At 40.7% G+C, this 22,680-nt stretch overlaps 1 protein-coding gene across 1 annotated transcript in view; it reads left to right on the top strand.

Moving 5' to 3' along the window:
* Slc25a21 (solute carrier family 25 member 21) overlaps positions 1–22,680 on the top strand; it is a 466,934-nt gene that overhangs the window by 424,545 nt on the left and 19,709 nt on the right. The window contains exon 7 of the mRNA XM_051195877.1: positions 17,033–17,197. Within this exon, the coding sequence (XP_051051834.1) occupies positions 17,033–17,197 (165 nt within the window). The remainder of the gene's footprint in view (positions 1–17,032; positions 17,198–22,680) is intronic.

Genomic DNA, 22,680 nt, shown 5'->3' with positions numbered 1-22,680 from the left:
TATACGTATGTGTGTATATATGTATGTGTGTGTACCATACATAAAATTATGAACCCAGACTTTAAGCACTGAAAACGCCACAACAAAACATTCTTTAAAAAGTAGAATAAGAAAAAATCATCTATCTCCCACAAAGTGTTAAAAATGCATTAAGATGGGATAGATAAAGAGTACCATTTTTATTTTAGAGTGCTAATGAAATTTATAGTGACTTGCTGGGGTTTCTCCTCACCCTCCCCCCCCCCCCAAAAAAATCTCTTCTGCACTGCATGAGAAGAAACTGTAGCTAAACAACTGAGGTGATGGTATTATTGTACATTTAGAAAGATGAAGTCCTTTTTAAAAATTATCTCATTCCTTTCCACACTCCACCCATCACCCTCCCCAAAAGTTTCTGATAATCTGTCAAAGTTGTCTTTGGGTTATATCTGAATGAGCAAGTTAAGAAGCCTGTGTAGAAGTCACCACTTGGAAAATGATGGGTCTTGGCATCCAATCACTGACACACAATGTTCGACATAGACAGCTTCTCTTGGTGTGTGCTGCCTTCACTTCTTTCTAGCTGCCTAGTAATTCCCTTTACACTGCCAAATCCAACTGTTCATGCTGTATTCTTTTGGATTCCAAACACAAGGCATGGGGAAAATGGGATAAACATTCCAGATTGCTTCCTAGCTTTTTAAGTCCATAAGTGGGTAGCATGTGGTGTAAATTGGCTTGTGGTATCTGCTGACCTGGGTACCCCTGCCTACTACTTCAGCAGCTGGTTATGGGTGGAGACCCCCTCATCCCCAGCTCACTTCCTGCCTGCTGATATAGGCTGAGAGTTGCTTGACAGATTCTTGGGTAGGGAGAAAGGGGGCCCTACTCACCTGTCACTGCTAAGACATGGAGAGGGGGAGATTGGAGAAGTGTAGGGCCCCTGCAACAGATGGTATCTACTCAGGTGAAGTCAACCTGATTCAAAGAGATTTGCTGCTGCAAAAGGGTTTTGAGCATCAGAAAGGGCTGAAAAAAATCTCTGTATGTCCCTAGATTTTTGTTTATGCTGTTACCCAGTCTTACTAGCTTAAGAGAAAATGAAGGTGAGGATAGAAGAGAGGAGCTTTTTTAAATGCCCACACCAACATGCAACACTTAAAACAGATCTGTTTAAAATTATTTATTAGAGTGGGAAAACTATCAGCAAGAAGAAAATTTTGGAGATCAGTACTCAGTGACTGACTCAGTGACTTCCATGAGGAAGCCTGTCTTAGAGGAAGTGGGTAGCCAAAGAACAAACAGGTCATTAGCTGCCTGCATGTCTTTGTCCAGGCAACGCGAGACTACAGGAACAAGAATGGGGCAGAACACCAAGGAACACTCACTTGAGTAAAAAACAAGGAGTGTTCACGGCACTGTGTTTATTCCTGATGTTCCTTTTGTTTCTCCTGCTCCCCAGCAGAATCTACAGAACCCAAGTAGGAACCCATGCTCTATATGCCAGTGTTTTGCTAGGACGTGATAAACACCATGCCCATTCAACACAATAGCTTGCTGCCTGTGAACACACTCCAGGTCCTTTTGCACAAGTGCAATCTGTATAAACTGGTTATATATTTCAGTCACTTTTTCATCTGAATGATAGAGGAAGTTTCCTTGGAATCAGAATGATGAGACTGTCAGCAAAATGACTGGATATAGATCCTATCATATTACGTGAGGTGGCCCAATCTCAGAAAGGCAAAAAGCTCATGTTTTGTTTTGTTTCTCATACAGAAATCCTAAAATGTAATGCCTGCAAGCACTAGTATAGACTTGAACTAGACAGGAGACCACAAGAGAGGAAGGAAAACTTAATTGGGAGGAAAAAAAGTTTTGTGTGAGATGAAAGTGCAGAGAAGGCTACTGAGGCTGGGCGAGCACAAAGGAAGGAGGGGGCTGGGGCAAGGGGGCAAGGAAAACAAAAACCAATTTTGCTTTAAAAAAATAATGAAATCTAATTTTCTGTAACTAATAAATTTTAGCTGAGTATACAAATGACAGATTCTTTTTCTAAAATACCAAAAACGTATATCCTTCTGTACATAAGTATGCAAAAGCGCAAAAGATAATCCGGACTCTGGAGAAGTCATTGCTGGCTCAATAGAAACATAATTCCAGCCACTTTCCTAGATGAAGAGAACCAGGTGAATTTCATTTAATAACATATTTTACTTATCTCAATATAACCAAAGTATTTTTAGGAAGTTATCTTTTTAGATCAACTTTAGAATTTTAGATTAATAGGAAGAAAAAAAACACCTTTCTATATGAATACCTTCATTATTTTCAACAGTCCCCACAACCCATTTATTACAGCTGATAAACATATATTGACACATCACCACCCAAAGTCTGTAGCCTACAATAGAGTTCACCCTTGGTGTTTTATATTCTATGTGTTTAGATGAATTTGTAACATATTTACCATAAAAACTGGGTAAAGAGCTTACTGCACAAGTGTGAGGGCCTGAATCCAGATGCCCAAAACCCACATAAGGCCAGACATGGTGTCACACATTTGTAATCCCAGCACTTGTATGAAGAGATAAGATGCAGAGGCCATGGGTAGACTGGCATGGGAATCAGTGGTAAAAGAAACCCTGTCAAATTAGGTGGAAAATGAAGTGTGACACCTGAGGTTGTCCTCTGACTACTGTACATATACTGTAGCACATACATGTCCGCACACATGACTGTGCATTCGTATACACACATAAACAGACATATCATGACACACAGAGATCCAAAATAAAAGTGCAATGAGATATGTCTTTGTTACTGTCCTATTGCTTTAAAGGGACACCATGACTAAATGAACTTGTAGAAGAAAACAATTAACTGGGGACTTGCTTACAGTTTCAGAGGTTATCTTCTGGTTTCTGTCGCTATGAGAAGACACCGTGGAGACAGCAACTCCTGCAAAGGAGAACATTTAATTAGGCAAGCTTACAGTTTCAGAGGTTTAGTTCTTATCATCATGACAGGACATGGTGGCATGCAGGCAGTCATGGTATTGGAGAAGGAGCTGAGAGTTCTATATCTTGATCCACAGGCAGCAGAAAGAGACTCTGTTCCTCAATTGGCATAGCTTGAGTGTGTGAGACCTCAAAGTCTGCCCCCACAGTGACACACTCCCTCCAACAAGGCCATACCTGCTTCAACAAGGCCACGCTTTCTAATAGTGCTACTACCTATGGGCCAAGCATTCAAACCACCACAGAGGGTGCTGGAGACGTAGCTGAGACCTTTATATCCTAGACTCCAGAAAGCAGGCAAAGAGAGACTCTGGACCTGGTGTCAGCTTTTGAAACCTCAAAGCCCACTCTCAGTGACACACCTACTCCACAAGGTCACACCTCCTAATCCCTCCCAAATAGTCCCATGCCCTTTCAACTAAGCATATGAGTCTATGGGGGGCATTCTCATTTAAATCCCCACAGTAAAGAATGGTTTGACTACCGAAGATTCCCCTATCCTCCGTGTATTCATCCATCCCTCTTTCCTAATCCCTCAGAGCTACTATTCTTTTTAATAACTCCTTACTAAGATTTTAAAACTTGAGTATTTTTTTTGTTTGCACCATATCTCAAGTAGGGTGTTTAAAGTGTTCAATGGTTGTATGTGGATAGTTGCTTCCACATAAGACAACAAAGGTCAAAATAAACCACTGTAAACTAACTGGTTGGCTCCAAGGAGGAATCTGGATTGGGGCAGATGAAGCTAAACATTTCAGTGAATGGCTTTTTATATATAATTGAAAGTTTTGGTATGAAACTTTTTACATATTCTCTGTATGTAACATGTATACTAGTTTGTCTTAAAATTAAAAAAAAAACAGAGACAAATATTGGGGTTAAAGCTTAATCTGAGAAAAGCAAAGCAGCCAAACACTAGCTCTTACCTCTACCTCAGATTGAAAAGTCAATCCTGTCCTCAGATTGCATCTCCAGACTGCATCTGTCTCCACCAAACCTCAAACTGCACTGAGTTCCTGTCTCCTTCTGCCTTATCTTCCTCTCTAGTGCTGGGATTAAAGTCCTGGGGTCCCAAGTGCTGAGATCACCTTAGTGCCAGCTCTGATTCTCTTTTAGACTGGATCAATTTCACATAGCTCAAGGTGACCTTGAATTAACAGAGATCTGTCTGCCTCTGTCTCCCAAGTGCTGGAATTGAAGGTGTATACCACCACTGCCTGACCTCTATGGCTAACTAATGTGGCTAGCTTGGCAATCTGATCTTCGGGCAAGCTTTATTTGTTAGATCATACACAAAATATCACCACAACACTTGCTTTTAAAAGTGGTACCTGCTTGTTGTAGGAAATTTAGAAAATACAGAAAAGTGTATAATAAAAGTCTATAATTCCAAAAGAATGCTTATAAAAAAAAAAAAAAAAAAAAAAAAACAAGGCTCACTTTTGCAGGTACTCTGCCTGCTGGTTGGGTAGGAATGACTTGCCGGCCCATCTTGGGGCTCAACCTTGCATACTTCAGGTTCTATGGTTTAATTTATAGTAAGGATATGGATTTATTTCTGATCTAATTGTTAACAAATTTTAAGCTTTAAAAGCAAATTGTTTCAAAATGTATACAATCAGAGCTGTGTAGAACTGGAAAACAGATACAGAAAAAGCAAAGCTGTCCAGTGGTTTTGGAGACACAGATTACAGCTCCCACAGTGCTTTGCACTGAGTAGCCTTGAACATAGTCTTGCAGTTCCCTCTTTGGCAAAGTTGTGATGCTCAGTCCATCTTTCTTGTAGCAAGACATTTCTTTTTTTTTTATGTTTTATTTATTTATTTATTTATTTATTTTTCTTATTTTACATATTGATCCCAGTTCCCTCTCCCTCCTTCCCCCTCTTCCTCCCTCCCATGCCCCACCACCACCACCTTCCAATCCCACTGCCCTGACTCCACAAGAAGGGTGGTGCCTTCCAAGAGGGGTCATCTAAATCAGTCAAGTCATTTGGAGTAGGGACTGGGCCCTCCCTCCGGCCTCTAGGTTAAGGGAGTATCCCTCCATGCATTTCTATGCAGAGGAGACTTCCTGGCCATTAAGTACCTGGTGCCCTGTATCACCTATGTCAGATGGTGCCGTGAGGTTCAGTTATACATGTGTATTATTAAGTGTGTGTGATATAGGAAGCTACTAAAGTGATGTGTGTATAGTGATAGTTTTATAAATGTTGTAGATATTATAATGTGCTTTTTGTAAGAACTGAAAAGTGGTTATGTACACAGTGGTCTTCACACAAGCCTGGAAAATAGTAGGCACTAAACCAGTGATAACAATTTGTGGGTATGAGTTGCTCATACAAAACCCTTTTGTTTAAGGAAAGACAAATTTATCTTGAAATATTACAGTCATTGATACACTCATTGAACAGCACCTCCAGTCACCAAAACAAAAATAGCTTACTTAATGATGGCCAGTCTCCCTGTCTACTTTAGGTCCTTCTCAAATACCATCCATTCAGACTGAATTATTCTTGTTACTTCATTTTACCTTTACTTTGCTTATAGCTGACATATAATTTTACAGATTTAAGGCTACAATATTTCCCTATGTATATGCATAGGTTTTATATATACATCATGTAATAATCTGTGACCTATATTCATGTAATACATATATATATGAACATTCAGAATCCTCTTTAAAATTTTTGAAATATTAAATACAATATTGTCTACCATAGTCCTTCTACTATTAAACAGAACACTCAAATTTATTCCTTATAGCTGTAGCGTGGAAGCCTCTTTAAAACATTGACAGCAGGCCCTGAGCAGCAGAGCTGACCCTATTGACCCTGGTGAACCAGCATGGAGAAAGCAAACACAGGAGATCTGGCTCTGCCCCTCATCTGTCATATAGCTGTGTAGACAGGGAAGAGATACACCATTACCTACTTCCCTCCCCTCCCCATCCCCCCACTCCCTGTGGCAGGTGGGAGGCTTGACCCTGAGGTCATAAGAGTGGCAGAGTTGTCCCTGACCCTCACCAGCTGCAGCACTCAGGAGAGTGGCCCTTGCACCTCATGTATAAAGTAGAGCTGGCTGTGATGGTCCAGGTATAGAAGAGCTGACCCTGAGTGTGTGAGGGCAGAACTGGCCCCACCCCTTGCTCCTTGCTGCAAGGGGTGAACTAGTCAGGGCAATGTTGGAGAGCTCACCCTGGCGGTGAGGACAGGCTGACCAACCCTGCAGCTACTCAGGCCCAGAACCAGAGTTAAGAGTTAGCCCACCCCAACATCCACCCCATCTATGATTGGCAGGAGTAAGCAGCAGGTCTCCAGGACACCTGGGTAACAACAGGATATCCAAGAGGAGCCCAATAAGGGCCCAGCAGAAACCAGAGGCCTTGAATGACTCTTTACGATGAACATGTACAAGGAAAGATATATGAACAAAATGGGGGGGGTGAATTAGAGGCTAGGTGGTGGTGGCACACACCTTTTATCCCACCACTCAGGAGTGAGGGACAGGAGGATTTCTGTAAGTTCAAGAAAAGCCTGGTCTACAAAGTGAGCTCCAGGACAGGCTCCAAAGCTACAGAGAAACCCTGTCTCAAAAAACCAAAATAAATAAATAAGAAAGAAAAAATAATTAATTCATTAATTAAATAATTCCAAAGAAAATGAAGCTTGGTGTGGCAGTGCTTACCTTTAATCCCAAAACTCAATATGAAGACTGAGTTTCTGTTAGTTCAAGGCCACCCTGGTCTATATAACAAGTTCTAGGATAGCTAGGGCTGTTCAGTGAGGCTCTGTCTCAAAAAAGGAAGGATATGAAATCAGTATATCAAAGAAATATCCTCACTCCCATATCAATTGCAGCATTTTTTCATGATATGTAATCATGATATGTAATCAATCTAAGTGTCCATTGACCAATGAATGGTGAAGAAATAAATACAACACACATGCATGCAAACTGGAATACTATTCAACCTCAAGGAGAATGAAATCCCATCCTCTGTGGTAACATGGATGAACCTGGAGGACGTCGCATTAAGTGAAATATGTCAGGCGCAGGAAGAGAAGTGTCACATGACCCCAATCATATGTGAACTCTGAAAAAGTCTGAACACACAGAAACAGACAGTAATAGAGCTGTTAACAGAACTTGGGACGTGAGAGATGGGATAAAAGGAGGACCTGCAAGAGCAGCCCGCTACCAAACTGATTGCAGGGTTTAAACCACAGAGCAGGAACACTATCATACCTAGCAACCTGTTAGCTGTGAACTGCAGCAGAAATTGAGGTCACTTCAATAGGGAGTCTGCCACAATCAGGATATTCTTCTCCTGCAAGAGTTGTATGGCGTAAACATGGATTCTTCACGCATCTCTTCACTTCAGACAGTGGGTCCAAAGAAGGCTGAATTCGTTTTCAGACACTCCCAGCTGCAGTTGTGATAGAGCAATGCAGGCACCGACTACACACAGGACGTGCAGCTGGCTCAACACCTCCAGGGAAAGCAGGGTGGGTTTCCCCATGGAAGTTCACTCTGCAGCCAGATAGTTCTTGTCCTGCCAACTGTGTGAATTTCTCAGGCATCCTGTCTACACTCCTCAGTGCCCTCATGTCTGGGATATGAACTGCCATGGAATCCAACACAGGTTATTTTAAATTTTTCTTATTTCCTCCGCCTGAGGTGGTGAATCAACGGGATCTTTTAAATAAGAAAATTTCCAAGAACTTCCCACAGCTGTGAGGGACTCGGCTGTGGTGGAAGGGAGCCTAAGAAAACAGCAATCTAAACTACACTTTCTACTACACTTAGCTTCTTGTAAGCAGGGAAAGAGTGATTAAGATACGGCATAAGGGCCGCCATGGTCCCTGCTGCACAGAACATGGTCTAGGAGGAGATGTGAGATATTAGGTGGATAACCAACAAAGGGCAGGAACCAGCGCCTCTAAAGCACGGGATCCAGAGCAAAGGTCACCCCTCTGGATCACCACACTGGCTGAGTGTGAAAGCAATACCTCCCTTTTCAATGATGCTGGCAGGTCTGTGAGAGGAGCCACCAGGCTGGGCCTCCTAGTACATCAGAGCCTTTCAGGCATGGCAGGCACTGACCTGACTCCAACTGCCCCAGTAGTGTTCTCTGTGGTCTAGAAGATTCTTTAGCCAGTCAGAAATATGTTGCCCACAAAATATGTCTTCCCACCCTGTTTAACCATGAACTATTTCAGAAATGTAAAGGAAATCGTGGTTACTTTGGTTCCTAATACAGGCTTCACATCCTTAGACCTTGTGTATAAAATGTTTCCGTAGGTATGCTTGTCTTCCTTTGGGTCCTTAATTACCACCATATCACTTAAAGACTATAATCCCTGCCACACTTCTGCCAATTCCAACACCAGAACCTTGGCCAGCATCTTAAAATTTGCAGCAGGTAAAGAAAACCGGCCTCTAATTTAAATATGCTCCACCTTCTGTGGGGAATAAAGTAAGCAGCACTCTGTCATGCTCCGATTTGGTTCAGTGGGTGTAAAAACATATTCAGATAAACTCGAGGTAGACCCAAATTTCCCCCTGTCCTTTAAACTAAACCCGAGTGAAGAGTTCTCCTTTTCTGTAATCTCTTTGCCTTAGGACTAAGCTTGCCCACAGATTTCTGTGTTGGAGGTGGTTTGCTCATCCAGAATTGCCAGAAGTATGACATTGTGGCTTGTTCCTGATGACCCTTTCTGCCCTCTACCTGGATGCACTGGTTGTTTTGTTTTGTTTTGTTTCTGTCTGTGTGGTTCTAAGAATTAGAAGCCCCCTAAGCCCCCTATCACTTGGGCTAAACCCAGTGATGTTTGGCATGCTCTCTGCTAGCTTGGAAAATATGACTTTCTCCCCAGGAGCAAAATCCTGTATGAATTGTTTCCCAGTTTTTTTCTCTCTGCTTTGAAATCTACTTCAAAGTTATTATTTGGCTAAAGGGTTATTTTCCTTCCCTTGAGGTCTATAGGATTTGCCTCTGATGTGTAGCTGGGACACAGGTTTTTCTTCTCTTCTATCATTTTTGTCTACATTACACATGAGCATGATATTCTCACCCCCAAATATTAAGTCAAACCTTTAGAAAATTGAAAAAGCTTGTCTTCTATTTAGTCTTTAAAAATGTCTGATCCAAGAGAGGAATAGTCTCCTACATACTTGCTCTGTAATTATAATTTTAAGGCTTGATGAACAGATAGCAAATGGATAATTGATGGTGAATCTTTAAAGATAGAATTTTTCTAATTAGTTCAGTATTTGCTGTGGCTTTAGAGAATACCACTAAATATAGTTCTGCACACACTATTCTAGAAGCTTAGTAATCTACCCAAGACCTATTAGATCGTATATCATATCACAAAGTCTAGTGAATACTTTCTCTGTAGATAATCAACAAATACTTTATTAAACATAATTACACTGGGGTAAACATAAACAGGTGTGTTTTGAGAACAGCTCTTTCAAGAAAGAAGGTGAGAAGCTGAGTGACATATAGAATGAGTATGTTTATCAGTGTGAGAATTCAGTGACAAGGAGATTTCCAGCATACACAATTGTGTACCAAGTTCAGATTCTTCTTGCATCACCACACGAAGCACTGGCTGGCGCTATTCAGCACCTAAGTTGTTCTCTTCAGTCTATGATGCTTACAAGCAGAACAGAGAATTGGGCCTGTGTATTTGTTCCTGTAGTTGTCTTTCAACAAAGCCTAAAGGAGCAGCCAAGTTGTTTCTCTATTATCATTCACAGAAAATAGACTCTAGTCTTCCACTGGGCTATGCCAGGAACCCTAGGTTTTTGCTTTCAAACCCAAGACTTTGAAGTAATGATAATAGCTCCTATTTATAGAACATCTATATGCCAGACACTGCAAGACAATTTGCACGGTTTTCCCTTTTATTTACTATTGAAAATGTGTTGTGTACAGTTATAAACTACTGAAGTACTATACATTGCTTTCATGAATCAAGTAATAGCTAGAGAAGGGAAATTGCTGGCTCCTCCCACCACTTCTCTCTGAGCTTACCCTACAGGTCATCATATAAACTCATCCACTACACTTGTTTGATCTTTCAGATCCTCCCAGCATCTCTATAAGGTTGAGGTTTGTTCCTATTCCGTAAACAGGTAAAATAAGGCCCCTCATGCCAGTAAGTCTAAGGAACTGGCCATCAACATGAGCATCACTCTTTAGCCATCCATGTCCTTCTGTTGGAATAAAGAAGCCTGGATAATGCAAAAGAAAATCCAAAGGGAGCATTTCCGAAGCTTTGATGAAGCAAAGGCTGCTTCCTTGTTGCTAGCCTCCTTCCAGCAGTGGTGTCTGTGGCCACAGCACTGTCATCTTCCTTCATGCTCTGCCAACAATGCAGGGATGGATAGTGTCCCCCACCATCCCTTATAAGTGATTGTGGGACAGCAGCTTGTGTTGACATAGATTTGTGACCCAGTGTCTGGGAGAGGTTGTTGACATCAGATTGTCCTCCATACACAGAGTGCTTAAAGAGACTATTTCAGGGCTGGAGGGATGACCCAGTGGCTAGGAACACGAGCTATTCTTGCAGAGGACCTGAATTCAGTTCCCACGACCCACACAGCAGCTCACAACCATCCTTATCTCCAGGTCCATGATATCCAGTGTCCTCTTCTGACCTCTATGGGCACAAGGCATGTATGTAGTACACATACATACATGTAGGCAAAATACTCATACACATAAAATAAAATATAAATGAATAAATCCAAGTAAAAAGAAAAAGCAACTAAAGAAAGCTCAAGACAGAATTCCATTGTATTAATGGAATCTTTTTGTTCATAATCATGCCCTACTAAAGTAAATTATAGTGGTAAATTAATGAAATAGCTAAACTAAAATTGAGGTGTACCTTTAAGCCCAAATCCTTTCTTTCACTTACACTTTATTCTTAGGGGAAAGAAAGGCTTATCTTTCCTTTTTTATTTTTTCAAATTTATGAAAATTCTTCAAGACCTGATTTGAGTAATGAAAGTATAGGTGATTGTCTATCTCCTGAAGAGACAGCATATTTTCCTACCTAAATGTGGCAGCTGAGTATCCTTTTTGAAGGCAGTATTCCTCCTAAGCTTCACTTATAGATCATCAATCCACTGGACAAACCACATTCAGTTTGCTTTCCAGCCACATGATGCTACAAAGAGCAACAGCCCTATTCACTCAGCGTTAAGATGCAGCACCATTCATCTTGCCATCTCAAGCAGGTCGAGGATTACAAGTGTGCTATAATGGGGAAGGCCCTTCTGTGTATATGTTTCTCTTATTGGTAAATGAATAAAACACTGATTGGCTGATTGCCCAGACAGGAAGTGATATAGCTGGGAAGAATCAGGATATAAGCAGGGACAAACAGGAAATTGGTCTCTCCTCTGCAGAGACGCTGAGCAGTCATCAGGTGACAGGCAAAGGAGTTGCAGGTCCCGCATTCCCCGGTAAGATAAGACCACGTGGAAATACATAGATTAATAGAAATAGGTTCATAATTAAGACGGAGCTAGCCAGTAAGAAACCTTAGCCAACAGTCAACAGCTTTATAACTAATATAGCATCTGTGTGCTTCTTTGGGGCTGAGAAGGGCAGCAGGGCCTAGCTGGGATAATAATAATAACAATAATAATAATAAAACCTCACATTACATGTTTCCCTTTAACAGTGTACTTAGAGCTCTACCTTGACCACAGAGATGGAGGAATCTAGATACACCATGTGCTTGTACTACTGGCCACATTCTGATAGCTATTTACCCAGGGAACAATGCCTAAAACCTCTATCTGTGATCTGGCAAGCTGATTGGAGCACACTCTGGTTGGTGGTTAGATGGGACGACTCCAGGAAAAATAGCTCAGGCTGCCATAAATGATCTTTGTAATTTGTTGGTAGTACTAGGTTGTCGAAGACTAAGGGATCAGTGCCGCAGTGGTCCCTGAAAGAGTGAGTTAGCAAAAGAGTCTTTTCTCTCTTGTGTGTGATCCTTGAACTTTTAAATGTTTTTTAAATAAATTCCATGGTACATATTTGAGATTTTCAAGATAATGTTTAGGGATCCTTAAAGATAATTGAATGGTTACAAGGAAGAAGAGATGGTTCTTCCAGAGGACAGTGTTCTGTTCCTAGCACCTACAGTGGGCAGCTTACAATTATGATTCCAGCTCTGTGATACCCAATGTCCTTTTCTGGCCTCTATGGGCACCCACACAGATGTGCACATACACACACCCCAGGGTTGGGTGAGGCACATGCATGTAAATAAAAATAAACCTTAAATAAAATACAATGATTACTGTACTGAATCAAGTCAACATATCACCTTACATAGTTACTTTTGGTGTAACAAGAGCAACAAAAATCTACATATTTAACAAACCTTCCCCAAAGCACAACCTTTTTACTGATGATCCTAATAGGACCTTGGATCTCTAGGATTGTTCATCCTACATATCAGCTGCTCTCTGACCTACATCTCCCCTCTTTCATTCCTCTCCCCTGCCCTGGTAATCATGGTTTGATTATCTATCTCTGCATATTTAAGCTTTTGCTTTTGTTTCTAGGTTTTGCTTACATGGGCAGAAAAGGATCATGAAGTCCTATTGCACGTTGATGCTGTATTGGCAACTGATAGCTGAGTGGGAGGGAGCAATTGTTTTCTTCTGGGGATGTGGCCCCTGAGTGGCTAGACCTACTCCAATACAAACTTCTCTTTAAAAAAAGAAAAGTGAGACTATGCAGTATTTGTGTGTGTGTGTGTATGTGTGTGTGTGTGTGTGTGTGTGTGTGTGATTTAGTTTATTGCATAGGGTTTCTTTTTATTATTATTAAACCTTTTAAGGACTTTTTAATAAGAATTTTATTTAATAGAACCATAGCATTTGTGGAATCTTTTGATGATATGTGTAAAATTTATAAGCATATCACTCCAAACTAAAGCAAAATATTATTGCTCCCTTTCCAGAATAAGAGCAAAGCATTGTGCTAGACCCCAAGTGTGGTCTCTAGGAGATATAGGTATTCAACATATGGGTGGGAAAATGTGGAATTTCCATTGTTAGAATTTGACAGTCACTGAAATCAAAGTTAAAGCTGAGCTGGATGCTCATGTCCGTCATCCCAGTGCTTAAGAGAGACTTGCCTATCAATATTACCTACATCCCATGACATTACCTACAGCCCGACATCCCAATCCACTTGTTCTTCCATCATACAATTATGAAGCTGACAGGGGAAGGTACATCTAGGAGAGTTAGAATGCAGTTGGCCCACTGTAGGTAACTAAATATGAAAATTGGACTGAATCTAAATTTTCCAAGGAAATTGACCTGATGCTGGGGTGGACAGTGTTGGAATCATTTGGCTGATGATGCTAATTACTCACCATTTTGTTTAGAAAGGGAAGCCCAGTAATCAAATAAGTTTAGTAAAATCTCCTGTGTTTACAGAGATCCAGTCAAAATGATTCTACATTTTACTATTTAAGCATCCAAGTGGAAGTCATATTTTGCCTTTCTAATTGAATATTTGCTTACATGTGTGTGACACAAGATCCCTGAATGAAGCAAAATAGTAGTCTATCATACTTCTAATGTTTATAGGTACTGGAATTCTGATTGCTGCTTATCCAAAACTCCCAACTTTTTTTAAAAAAAAAAAAAGCATTTATATACTGTTATGTATCTGCTGCTTGCTACCTGTGGTATTTAAATTAATGAGTCTGGAAATCATATCACCTATTACAAGGATGAGAGTGAGAAAAACCATTTAGATGCATTTTACCTTGGGAACATGTCTTAACTAATCTAATTCCCTCACTCCTCCCACTAAAAATACTGATAATGTAGGATACCTGCCACCCACTTTACAGGGTCAGCGACAGAAGCAATCTAGCATATTAGAATGGCAGAACTGAGTAGATGGTTCAAACATCTCTGTTTGAGCTCTATTACCAACTGCTCTGTGATATCTGGTGCCTAAGAACACGCACACACACACACACACACACACACACACACACACACACACACAGCCCTACAGTGGAAGTTCAGCGTGTGCACTTTTCCATCTCAACCTTCACTCCCCACAGCCCTAACAAGCAGAGTCTCTAATAAGAATAACAACACCAGGTAGGATTTGTTGCTGAGCAAAGGAAAGCAGGCATTGGAGTGGGGTCTCTGCCTGGAGGGGGTGCTTCTCCAGGCCTTGGATTAGCTTGTGTCTCTGAGGAAGTGGATCTGTAGGCTCTCATCCTGCCTACATTTCTGGAGGATTTCATCAGAATCCAGGAATCTGGAAAAAGGACAGGACAGGCAGAAGGTGCTGGGAGAAGCATGTCCTTCCCTCCTTCTTTCCCCTCCAGCCAGCTTCACCTTCTTAATTTTATCAGTGTGGGTGTTTTGCCTGCAGGGATATCTGCACTGTGGGCACTGGAAATGGAACCCAGGTTCTCTGGGAAAGCAGTTCATTGTCGCTACTTCAACTATCAAGACATTTATATCCATTATTTTATTATCGTAACTGCTATTGCTGTCAGGAGTAATTGCTGTTATTATAAGACAAACACACAGTGAGTGGTTACACTGGACTAAGACCACCCACTTAGGTATCAAAACAACAATCCTACAAGATGGATGCTATTGTTACCCTTCTTTACAAACAGGTGAAGTGAAGATAAGTCAGAGAGAGCGAAATACTTAACAGAGGTGGTAAATGATGATGCTGAGATTCAAACCTGGAGCTGTCTGACCCCAGGTTCCTGTTTCTAATTACTCTATTGCCCTCTGATGTACTTAATGATTAACAGTTACAGTTCAAACTCAGAAAAGTATAAATTCAAAATCTATATGTTATATTTCATGGTACCACCCAGGACCCATACAAGTAAATCTCATGGAATGGTCAGTCAACAAGCACCATTTGAGTAATTCATTGAGATATGTTTTCAAGATGAGGGGAAACAATACTATCCAAACTAATATTTAAGTGCGCTCATTTCAATTCTGATGACTCAGCAAACTAGAGACAATTGGTGTCTGTATTTTCAGGAAGTGGGGGCACACCCCTTTACTCCCAGAGCTTACGAGGCAGAGGCAGGTGGATCCCTGTAAGTTCAAGGCAAGCATTGTCTATGTAGTGACTTCCAAGACATACCTACATAGTAGAGAGACCCTGCCTCAAAACAAGCAAACAAACAAAACAGAATATCCATTAGAAAGAAGGCTCAGTATTGAAAAGCACTGGCTGCCCTTCCAGAGGACCTAGGCTCATTTCCCAGCACCCACAGTTCCAGGGTATCGTAGGCTGTCTTCTGGCCTCCTTGGATAACACACACACACACACACACACACACACACACACACACACACACACACAGTGCAGAGATCTACATGAAGACAAAACATCTATATGCACAAAATAAAAAATAAAAATGAATAAAAAATGACAAGTTCCCTACTGCTCTCTACTGACCAGGATGTAGATGAGGGAGGATGGAGATGGAGAGGGCAGACCTTCATTGGTCAGTCTGGCCTGGGACTCCTCATCTCTGCCCTGTCTCTCCTATCCCCTTACCCCTCCCCACCTCTGTGCTGCCTTCCTTAGACAGGGGAAGAAGATGCTTCCATAACTTGCTCAGCACTTCAGTCACAAGCTGGTAGACAATTTCTCATCCCTTTTGAGAACTAGAATGATTTGGGTGTTAGTCAGCACACCAAAGCACACATAAAAATGCCCCTCACTGTAGAACCCAAATTAACCTCCAGAGAACTCTCTGGGCTTCCTTGTGAGATGCATTTTGTTGATTCAAGAAACATTCTTACATGGTATTTTCACATTACAAGGAAGGGCTTGTTTAAGGTGACATAATTAATCCTTATGAGTGAAAAGGGTAAAGCTAATTTTAGAACTGTCACTAGTTGAAATTTTAAATTTTTTTATTAGTAAAATCTAGACTATTTACTATATTAAATGTATAGTCACATAGCATCAATTGCCAGCTGAACGATGGGCCTTGGTTGGTTTTCTTCCCTTCTGTTCAGCTGCTGATGTGGTTTTAATTGCAAATGATAAGAGAATGCTTGGAGTCAAAAGTGTGGCATACTGCTGTGGCCATTGAGCAACCTGCTCCAGCTGAATACTGAGCAGATGTCATGTCAATGCTTGCCTCATGAGGGAAAAATTAAAAGCTGAGAGGAAATGAGGGAATGTCCTGTGTGAAGTGCCTCCAGAGAGGAAACAATCATTCATAAGCTCAAAAACTCAAGGGAATGGTTGCCGCTGTATTGTAATGAATTGTAAACCTCAAAGAAAACCAAAGTGGACTCCAAAGGCTGGATTCCAGCAGGCGAGGCATTTCAGTCTCCATAATAATCAGAGGGTAGGAAAAGACTAAATTAAAGATAACCTATTGCTCCCAGTGCCATTGACTGATAAGGCATCTCAGCAAGTGATACACACACTGATTGCCCACCTATATGAAAAGATGTATTATCAATAGCTGTTTACCCATGGTCAGTCTCTAAACTAGTGTGAGTTAAAACATTAGCTTGGGGGGGGGAAACATAATTTATGAAGTGAAAATTCTAGACTTGGAAGCCAAATAAAAATTCCTTTTGGATGACATGAAGTTATGGATTAATAAGGTATCTATACGGATAATTCCTCCTTTAGAGTGGGTAATCCAGAACTGGATACAATTATTTACATATTAAAAGTGATGGTAATGATTACATGACATTAGTTTGACTAACTCCACAAACGATGTCTTTTCTTTGCCAACAATTCCTAATAAAGACTGCTGTTATGCATGAAGTTTTGGGGTTTTTAAGATGGGGAAGAGAGTTCTAATTTTTAAAACCACAGATATAAACATGATTTTTCATGTTTGTTGAAATAGTACCTCATAATTCTGGCATTAAAGGATGTTAGGGTAGTCATTTGCTGTGTTCCATGGTCCCAAAGGTGATGTCTCTTACTTGGTTTCTCTCACACAGCAACCATCTACTTTTGCTTATGCAAGACAAATCATTAAGAAGGAAGGCTTGGGGCTCCAGGGCCTCAACAAAGGATTTACAGCAACTCTGGGACGTCATGGAATTTTCAACATGGTTTATTTTGGCTTCTACCACAACGTCAAAAACATTATTCCAGACAGTAAGGTAACTATATAATCATTTAAGATCTGTTGGGTGGGAAGTCTACCAATGTTCTTCATTTCATCTATGAAGAGTTTGTCATGTCCCACCAAATTCACATCCATTATCTATTTGACCCCATTGACTATGTACTGTACTGAGTGGTGTTCTTTCCCTCTCAAATCCAAAAACTGAGGCTTATGGAGATCAATAAAAAAGCTTAGCCTGAACTCAAGTCATGATGGGCAGGACAAACTCCATAAAGAATATCTCATTTAGATATGAATGCTTTCTCTTCATCCCTAGCAGAAATTTCTACAAACTGTGTTATCATTTCATTTCTACCTCACTCACATCACTTTCTCAAAAACATGGAGATTTTTTGTTTTGTTTTCATACTTTAAATCATTTCAGCTCACAGGAAAATGTCAGGCTATATTCCAAATTGTGTGTTGATACTCACTTATAAAATCACTTAGCTTGATTTAGGTGAGGGATAAACCAGTTTCTCTGTAGTCATTTGTTCTTGTTACCATACAATAATGATAATTGCATTATCTTTTGCTGAAAACGTACATAAGCCAACAGTCTTCAAACTCCTACAATATGAAACTAGCCTATGCTGTACTTTCAACTCACACACCATAGTGTTTTCCTTCCATGAAGCTTGACATTCATGATGACAATTCTGTGTTTTAGACTCTGAAGAAAAGCAACTCATATAACATTATAAAAGTGTTTATTTCTCCAAAGACTCTAGACAGCTCTGAACTGCATACAATTAATTGTATAAATTATTTATACAAATTAAGAACACATATATCTTATCAAATTTATGACTGCATTTAATGTATGTTATTAAAATAAAATGAATTAATTTATATTTAAGAAAGAAATTCAGAAAGATAGATAAGGTATACATATAATCACATGTTACTAGATATTTTAAATGGAAGGGAAAGAGTTGGTGATAGCAAGTGTTGGAGAAGATGAGAGAGGATAATGTTCACTATAATCACAGCGAATTCTATACGTGTGTGGTGGTTTGAGAGAAAATGGCCCCCAAAGGGAGTGGCATTATTGGGAGGTGTGGCCTTGTTGGAAGAAGTGAGTCACATTGGAGGTGGGAGCTTTGAGGTCTCTTCTGCTCAAGCTATACCTAGCCCAGTTCATTTCCTGCTGCCTGTGGATCAAGATGTAGGACTCTCAGCTACTTCTCAAGTATCATGCCGGCCTGTCTATCACCATACCCTGCCATGATGATAATGGACTAAGCTTCTGAACTGTATAAGCCACCCCCATTTAATAGTTTCCTTCATAAGAATTGCCTTGGTCATGGTGTCTCTTCACAGCAATACCAACCCTAAGACAATATCAAGTGATTATCAAAAATAATTAAAGAATGAACAAATAATGGTTCATGACTATAATCTCATCACTTTGGAAGCTGAGTGAGGCAGGAGCATCACCATTAGTTTGAAGCCAGCCTGAGATACATAACAAGAGCCTGTCTTTAAGACAGACACCAATAAATAAATATCTACAAGTTCAAACTGTACTCTAGAGCTAAGCACTCTACAGTTATTACAGTTATGTTCTGCATAACTAGAAAAGACCAGAAACCTAGTAGTTTCTTTATTTTCTTAAAAGATCACACAATCCTAAAATAATAGAAGGAGCCAATTTTTGCCTGTTTGTAAGCCAACTTTGCTACTAATGTGAATACCATGTTTTATTTCAATAAGTATTTTAATGAAGAAGCACCTCTCTTGAGTTGAAGAGATGGCTCAACCATTAAAGGCTAAGCTCTCAACCAAATGCTTCTGTCTGTATTCCTGGTTCTCTGTAAAGTGTGCCCTTTTCTCAAAGGGACTCTCAAGAACCAGAAGGAAAGGTCATTGAACAGGCATATTGAAAATGTTTTATTGTATTTAGGCAGGAAATGTGTTGACAGTCATTAGTTAATAATACTTTTAATCATGTTTGAAAATGCTTTATAAACTTTCAGATTCCATTTTTCTAAATTTGGACAGCTAATCTAAAAACAAACCCCATTACAATTTTTAGCATGTAATAAATCACCATTGTCTAAAAACAATGGGTTTTTCTAACATTTATCCATCCAGCATGCTAAGGTCTGCACTGCTGTCATCTCCTACTCCCATTTATAAAGTGCATATAAAAATGGAAGCTAATAAGGACAGAAACTTTTCCTGGAATTTTTCTTTTCACTGCTGTGTCCTCAGAGATTAAAACAGTGCTTGGTGCAGAGCAGGTCCTCAGAAAAAACTCTATTAAATGAATCACGTGAACGAAGGAAGAAATGACTGGAAAATGCATTTCCTTTCACTGTTAGGGATACCTTGGCATTTGGGAGAGCCCCTATATTAATTGATGTTAGTGTATAGGAAGCTGGCAGAAAGCTTACGGTCCAAGGATTTTGGGCTAGAGTGGGTTTTACCTTAACCAAACAGAACCCCAAGAAAAAGAAAATACCACGATAGGATCATTGTGTTCAGAAAGTAAGATACTTGGTTTTGGAAATGCTTCTTAAAATGGAGATTTTCACATTGTCAAGATATGTTTCCCCAGGCTGCCTCGGTAGACAGCCAGAGCAGCAGACAACCTGGCAATAACCAAAATCTTAATGACATCAGAAGTGTAGACCAGCTCCTGCTGTGCAGGCAAAACTCCAGAGAACAGAACTGAGAGGCACGGCATATGGCATGAACTGCTCTCCCCATGTCTTCCAAGACTCAGTATCTGTCCATTCTTTTGGAAATCTAGTTTGAAATGTCAATGGGTATTTTAACAAGTAAATTTCTGTTAGCTATCATTTCCTACATTGAGACTAGACTAATAAACAAAGGCTCGATTTGTTAACCAGAACCCTAAGGGATATTAAGTTCTCTCCCAACTCTTCAAAAAGACATGGACTGGAGAGATGGCTCAAAGTTTAAGGGCACTTGTTGCTATTGCAAAAGATCCAGGTTTAATTCCCAGCACCCATGTAGCAGGCAGCTCACAACTATCTGTAAATCCAGTTCCAGGGATCTGACACCTTCTTCTGGAATCTGTGGGCAAGCATGTGGTACTCATAAATGCAGGCAAAACACTCATAAAGGTAAAATAAAAATATCTCTGTTATATTTTGTTCATTTTAGTTTTAGCTTTTCTTTCCCCTGAGGGACAGCCTTGCTCTCTAGCCCCACTATGATCTTGACCCTACCATCAAGGCCAGGATAGCTTTAAACTCATAATCTTCCTATATATTTCATGGGCTGTAATGATGGCTCAGTGGTTAAGATCACTCACTGCTCTTCCAGAGGACTCAGGTTCAATTCCAAGCAACCATATGGCAGCTCACAGCTATCTGTAACTTCTGCCCCAGGGGATCTGATTCCCCTATATAGACATACTTACAGACAAAAGACCAATGTATACAAAATAAAATATTTTTTTAAAAAAGCAAAAGTTCAGTAAAAACTTACTGTAATCCTTTCTCTGCAGCTTTACACTCGTGGAGAAAGTCAAGGAATTGCTTCCTAGCTATTTGACTATCACCAACTTCAAAATCTTGATCCAGTTTGGGCAGTGCTGAAATCTGCCACATAGGCTCAGAATTCTGTTTCCACACTTCAGCTTCCAAACTAAAATAACTTCTTCCTTCTTGTTTAATGGCCTTGGCACTTGCCCCCACCCACCCCCACCCCCGTGATATATGGGAGTGTAGGAGGAATTCTGTGCACAAAGTGTGGGGTCATCAGGTCCGAAGGTCACTCTAACATGTGTTTTTGGAGTGCTTGACAGGTGGCAGGTGTATCCTTACCCAAAAAACACTAATGTCTTCATCTATTCTCTGTTATTATGGCAAAGACGTTTGAGACTGGGTAATATATAAAGAAGAGTTTGAATTGGGGAGCCTAAAATTAGGTGCCACATCTGGTGTGGTTCTTCTATCTCACAACAAAATGGCAGGGCCAGAGGGGAGAAAAATAGGAAGCACACTTGCATACTTTGGGAAACAAGAGTCCAAGCATGTCACAACAACCCCTTCTGAGAGTAACACTCAAGAACAGCATTGACTCCTCGCTAAGGTCCAGCCTCCATGGCACAATCACCTCTGTAAGCGCCCTCCACTTCTCAGGACCATTACAATGGCAATTAAATTTCAAAATCAAATTTTAAGGAAACAGCATTTTCTAGACATAAAAGGCAGACACGCACATAATAAGAGCACACAAGCTCAAGCCATTCCAAAAAAAAAAAAACTGCATGAAGCAGTGGACATGGCCACAGAGGCCCACCCATAGGCCAGAAACCTATTTGCAAATAGTAGCTACTGGGTGTGGGAAAATCAGTTCTCCTCAATGGAATACCACTGCATAGATCAACCACCCCACAGCATAGGTCCCCGCTTAGGAGGTGTTCGCCAACAAAAAGGATTCCATGTTTGTAGTGGCAGAGAGAGAGGGGGAAGAGAAGGAGAGAGGGAGAGAGGGAGAAAGGGAAAGAGGGAAAGAAAGGGAGAGGGAGAAAGAGAGAGGGGGAGAGAAGGAGAGAAGGAGAGAGGGAGAGAAGGGAAGAGGGAAAGAGAGGGAGAGGGAGAAAGAGAGAGAGGGAGAGAGAGGGAGAGATGTAGGGAGATAGTTCTGTGGCACTGACCACGCCCATTGGGGGTGGAGCCATGGGCGGAGTGACCTGTGGAAGGAGGTTCGAGGGGGCCAGGAAAGCTGCTCTCTTTCTGGCGTGACTCGGACAGGAGAGGATCGGGTTGAATTTCCTGGTGTTCATCTGTCTAGGTTATAAGTTATTTCTCCCTGAATAAACATCTATTCGGCCTATTTGTTTATCCTGATCCTTATTTACCGGGATAGAGAGAGAGAGAAGAATGAAGAAGGTTTAGTATGTGTGTGTGTGTGTGTGCATGTGTGGACATTTTGTTTCATTTTGTTCTTTTTATTTCATTTTTGTGGGGGTTTTTTGTAAGAGAACGGGAGAAGAGACAGAGGGAAATAGAACTCAAAATTGGGTAGGTTTGGGAGGAGTTAACGGAAGGGGAAAACATGACCAAAATATATTGTGTGAAAATTTTTTAATGAAAAAAATGGTAAAAAGGTGAGAAAAAAATTGGATGGGGCAAAATCTGGGAGGAGCTGGGGAGGAAGAAGAATATTCATATATAAAATATATATAAAAATATATGAAATTCTCAGAAAATATTTTTTCTTTCCTTCTTTCTTTATTTTTCTTATTTTACATAACAATCTCAGTTCCCTCTCCATCCCTCCTTCCCTCTCTTCCAACCTCCCATGTCCCCCAACCACCCTCCCATCCCATCCCCCCCCACTCCACATGTAGGGTGATGCCTTCCTGAAGGGGTCATCTAAATCTGTCAAGTCATTTGAAATAGGGACTAGGCCCTCCCTCCTGCCTCTAGGTTAAGGGAGTATCCCTCCATGGGGAATGTGCTCCCAAAGTCCTTTTGTGCACCAGGGATACATCCT

The sequence above is a fragment of the Phodopus roborovskii genome, unplaced genomic scaffold (assembly GCF_943737965.1).
Source record: "Phodopus roborovskii unplaced genomic scaffold, PHOROB, whole genome shotgun sequence".
Taxonomy (NCBI): domain Eukaryota; kingdom Metazoa; phylum Chordata; class Mammalia; order Rodentia; family Cricetidae; genus Phodopus; species Phodopus roborovskii.
The sequence above is the reverse complement of the archived record's forward strand: the minus strand, read 5'-3'. Positions and strand labels throughout refer to the sequence as shown.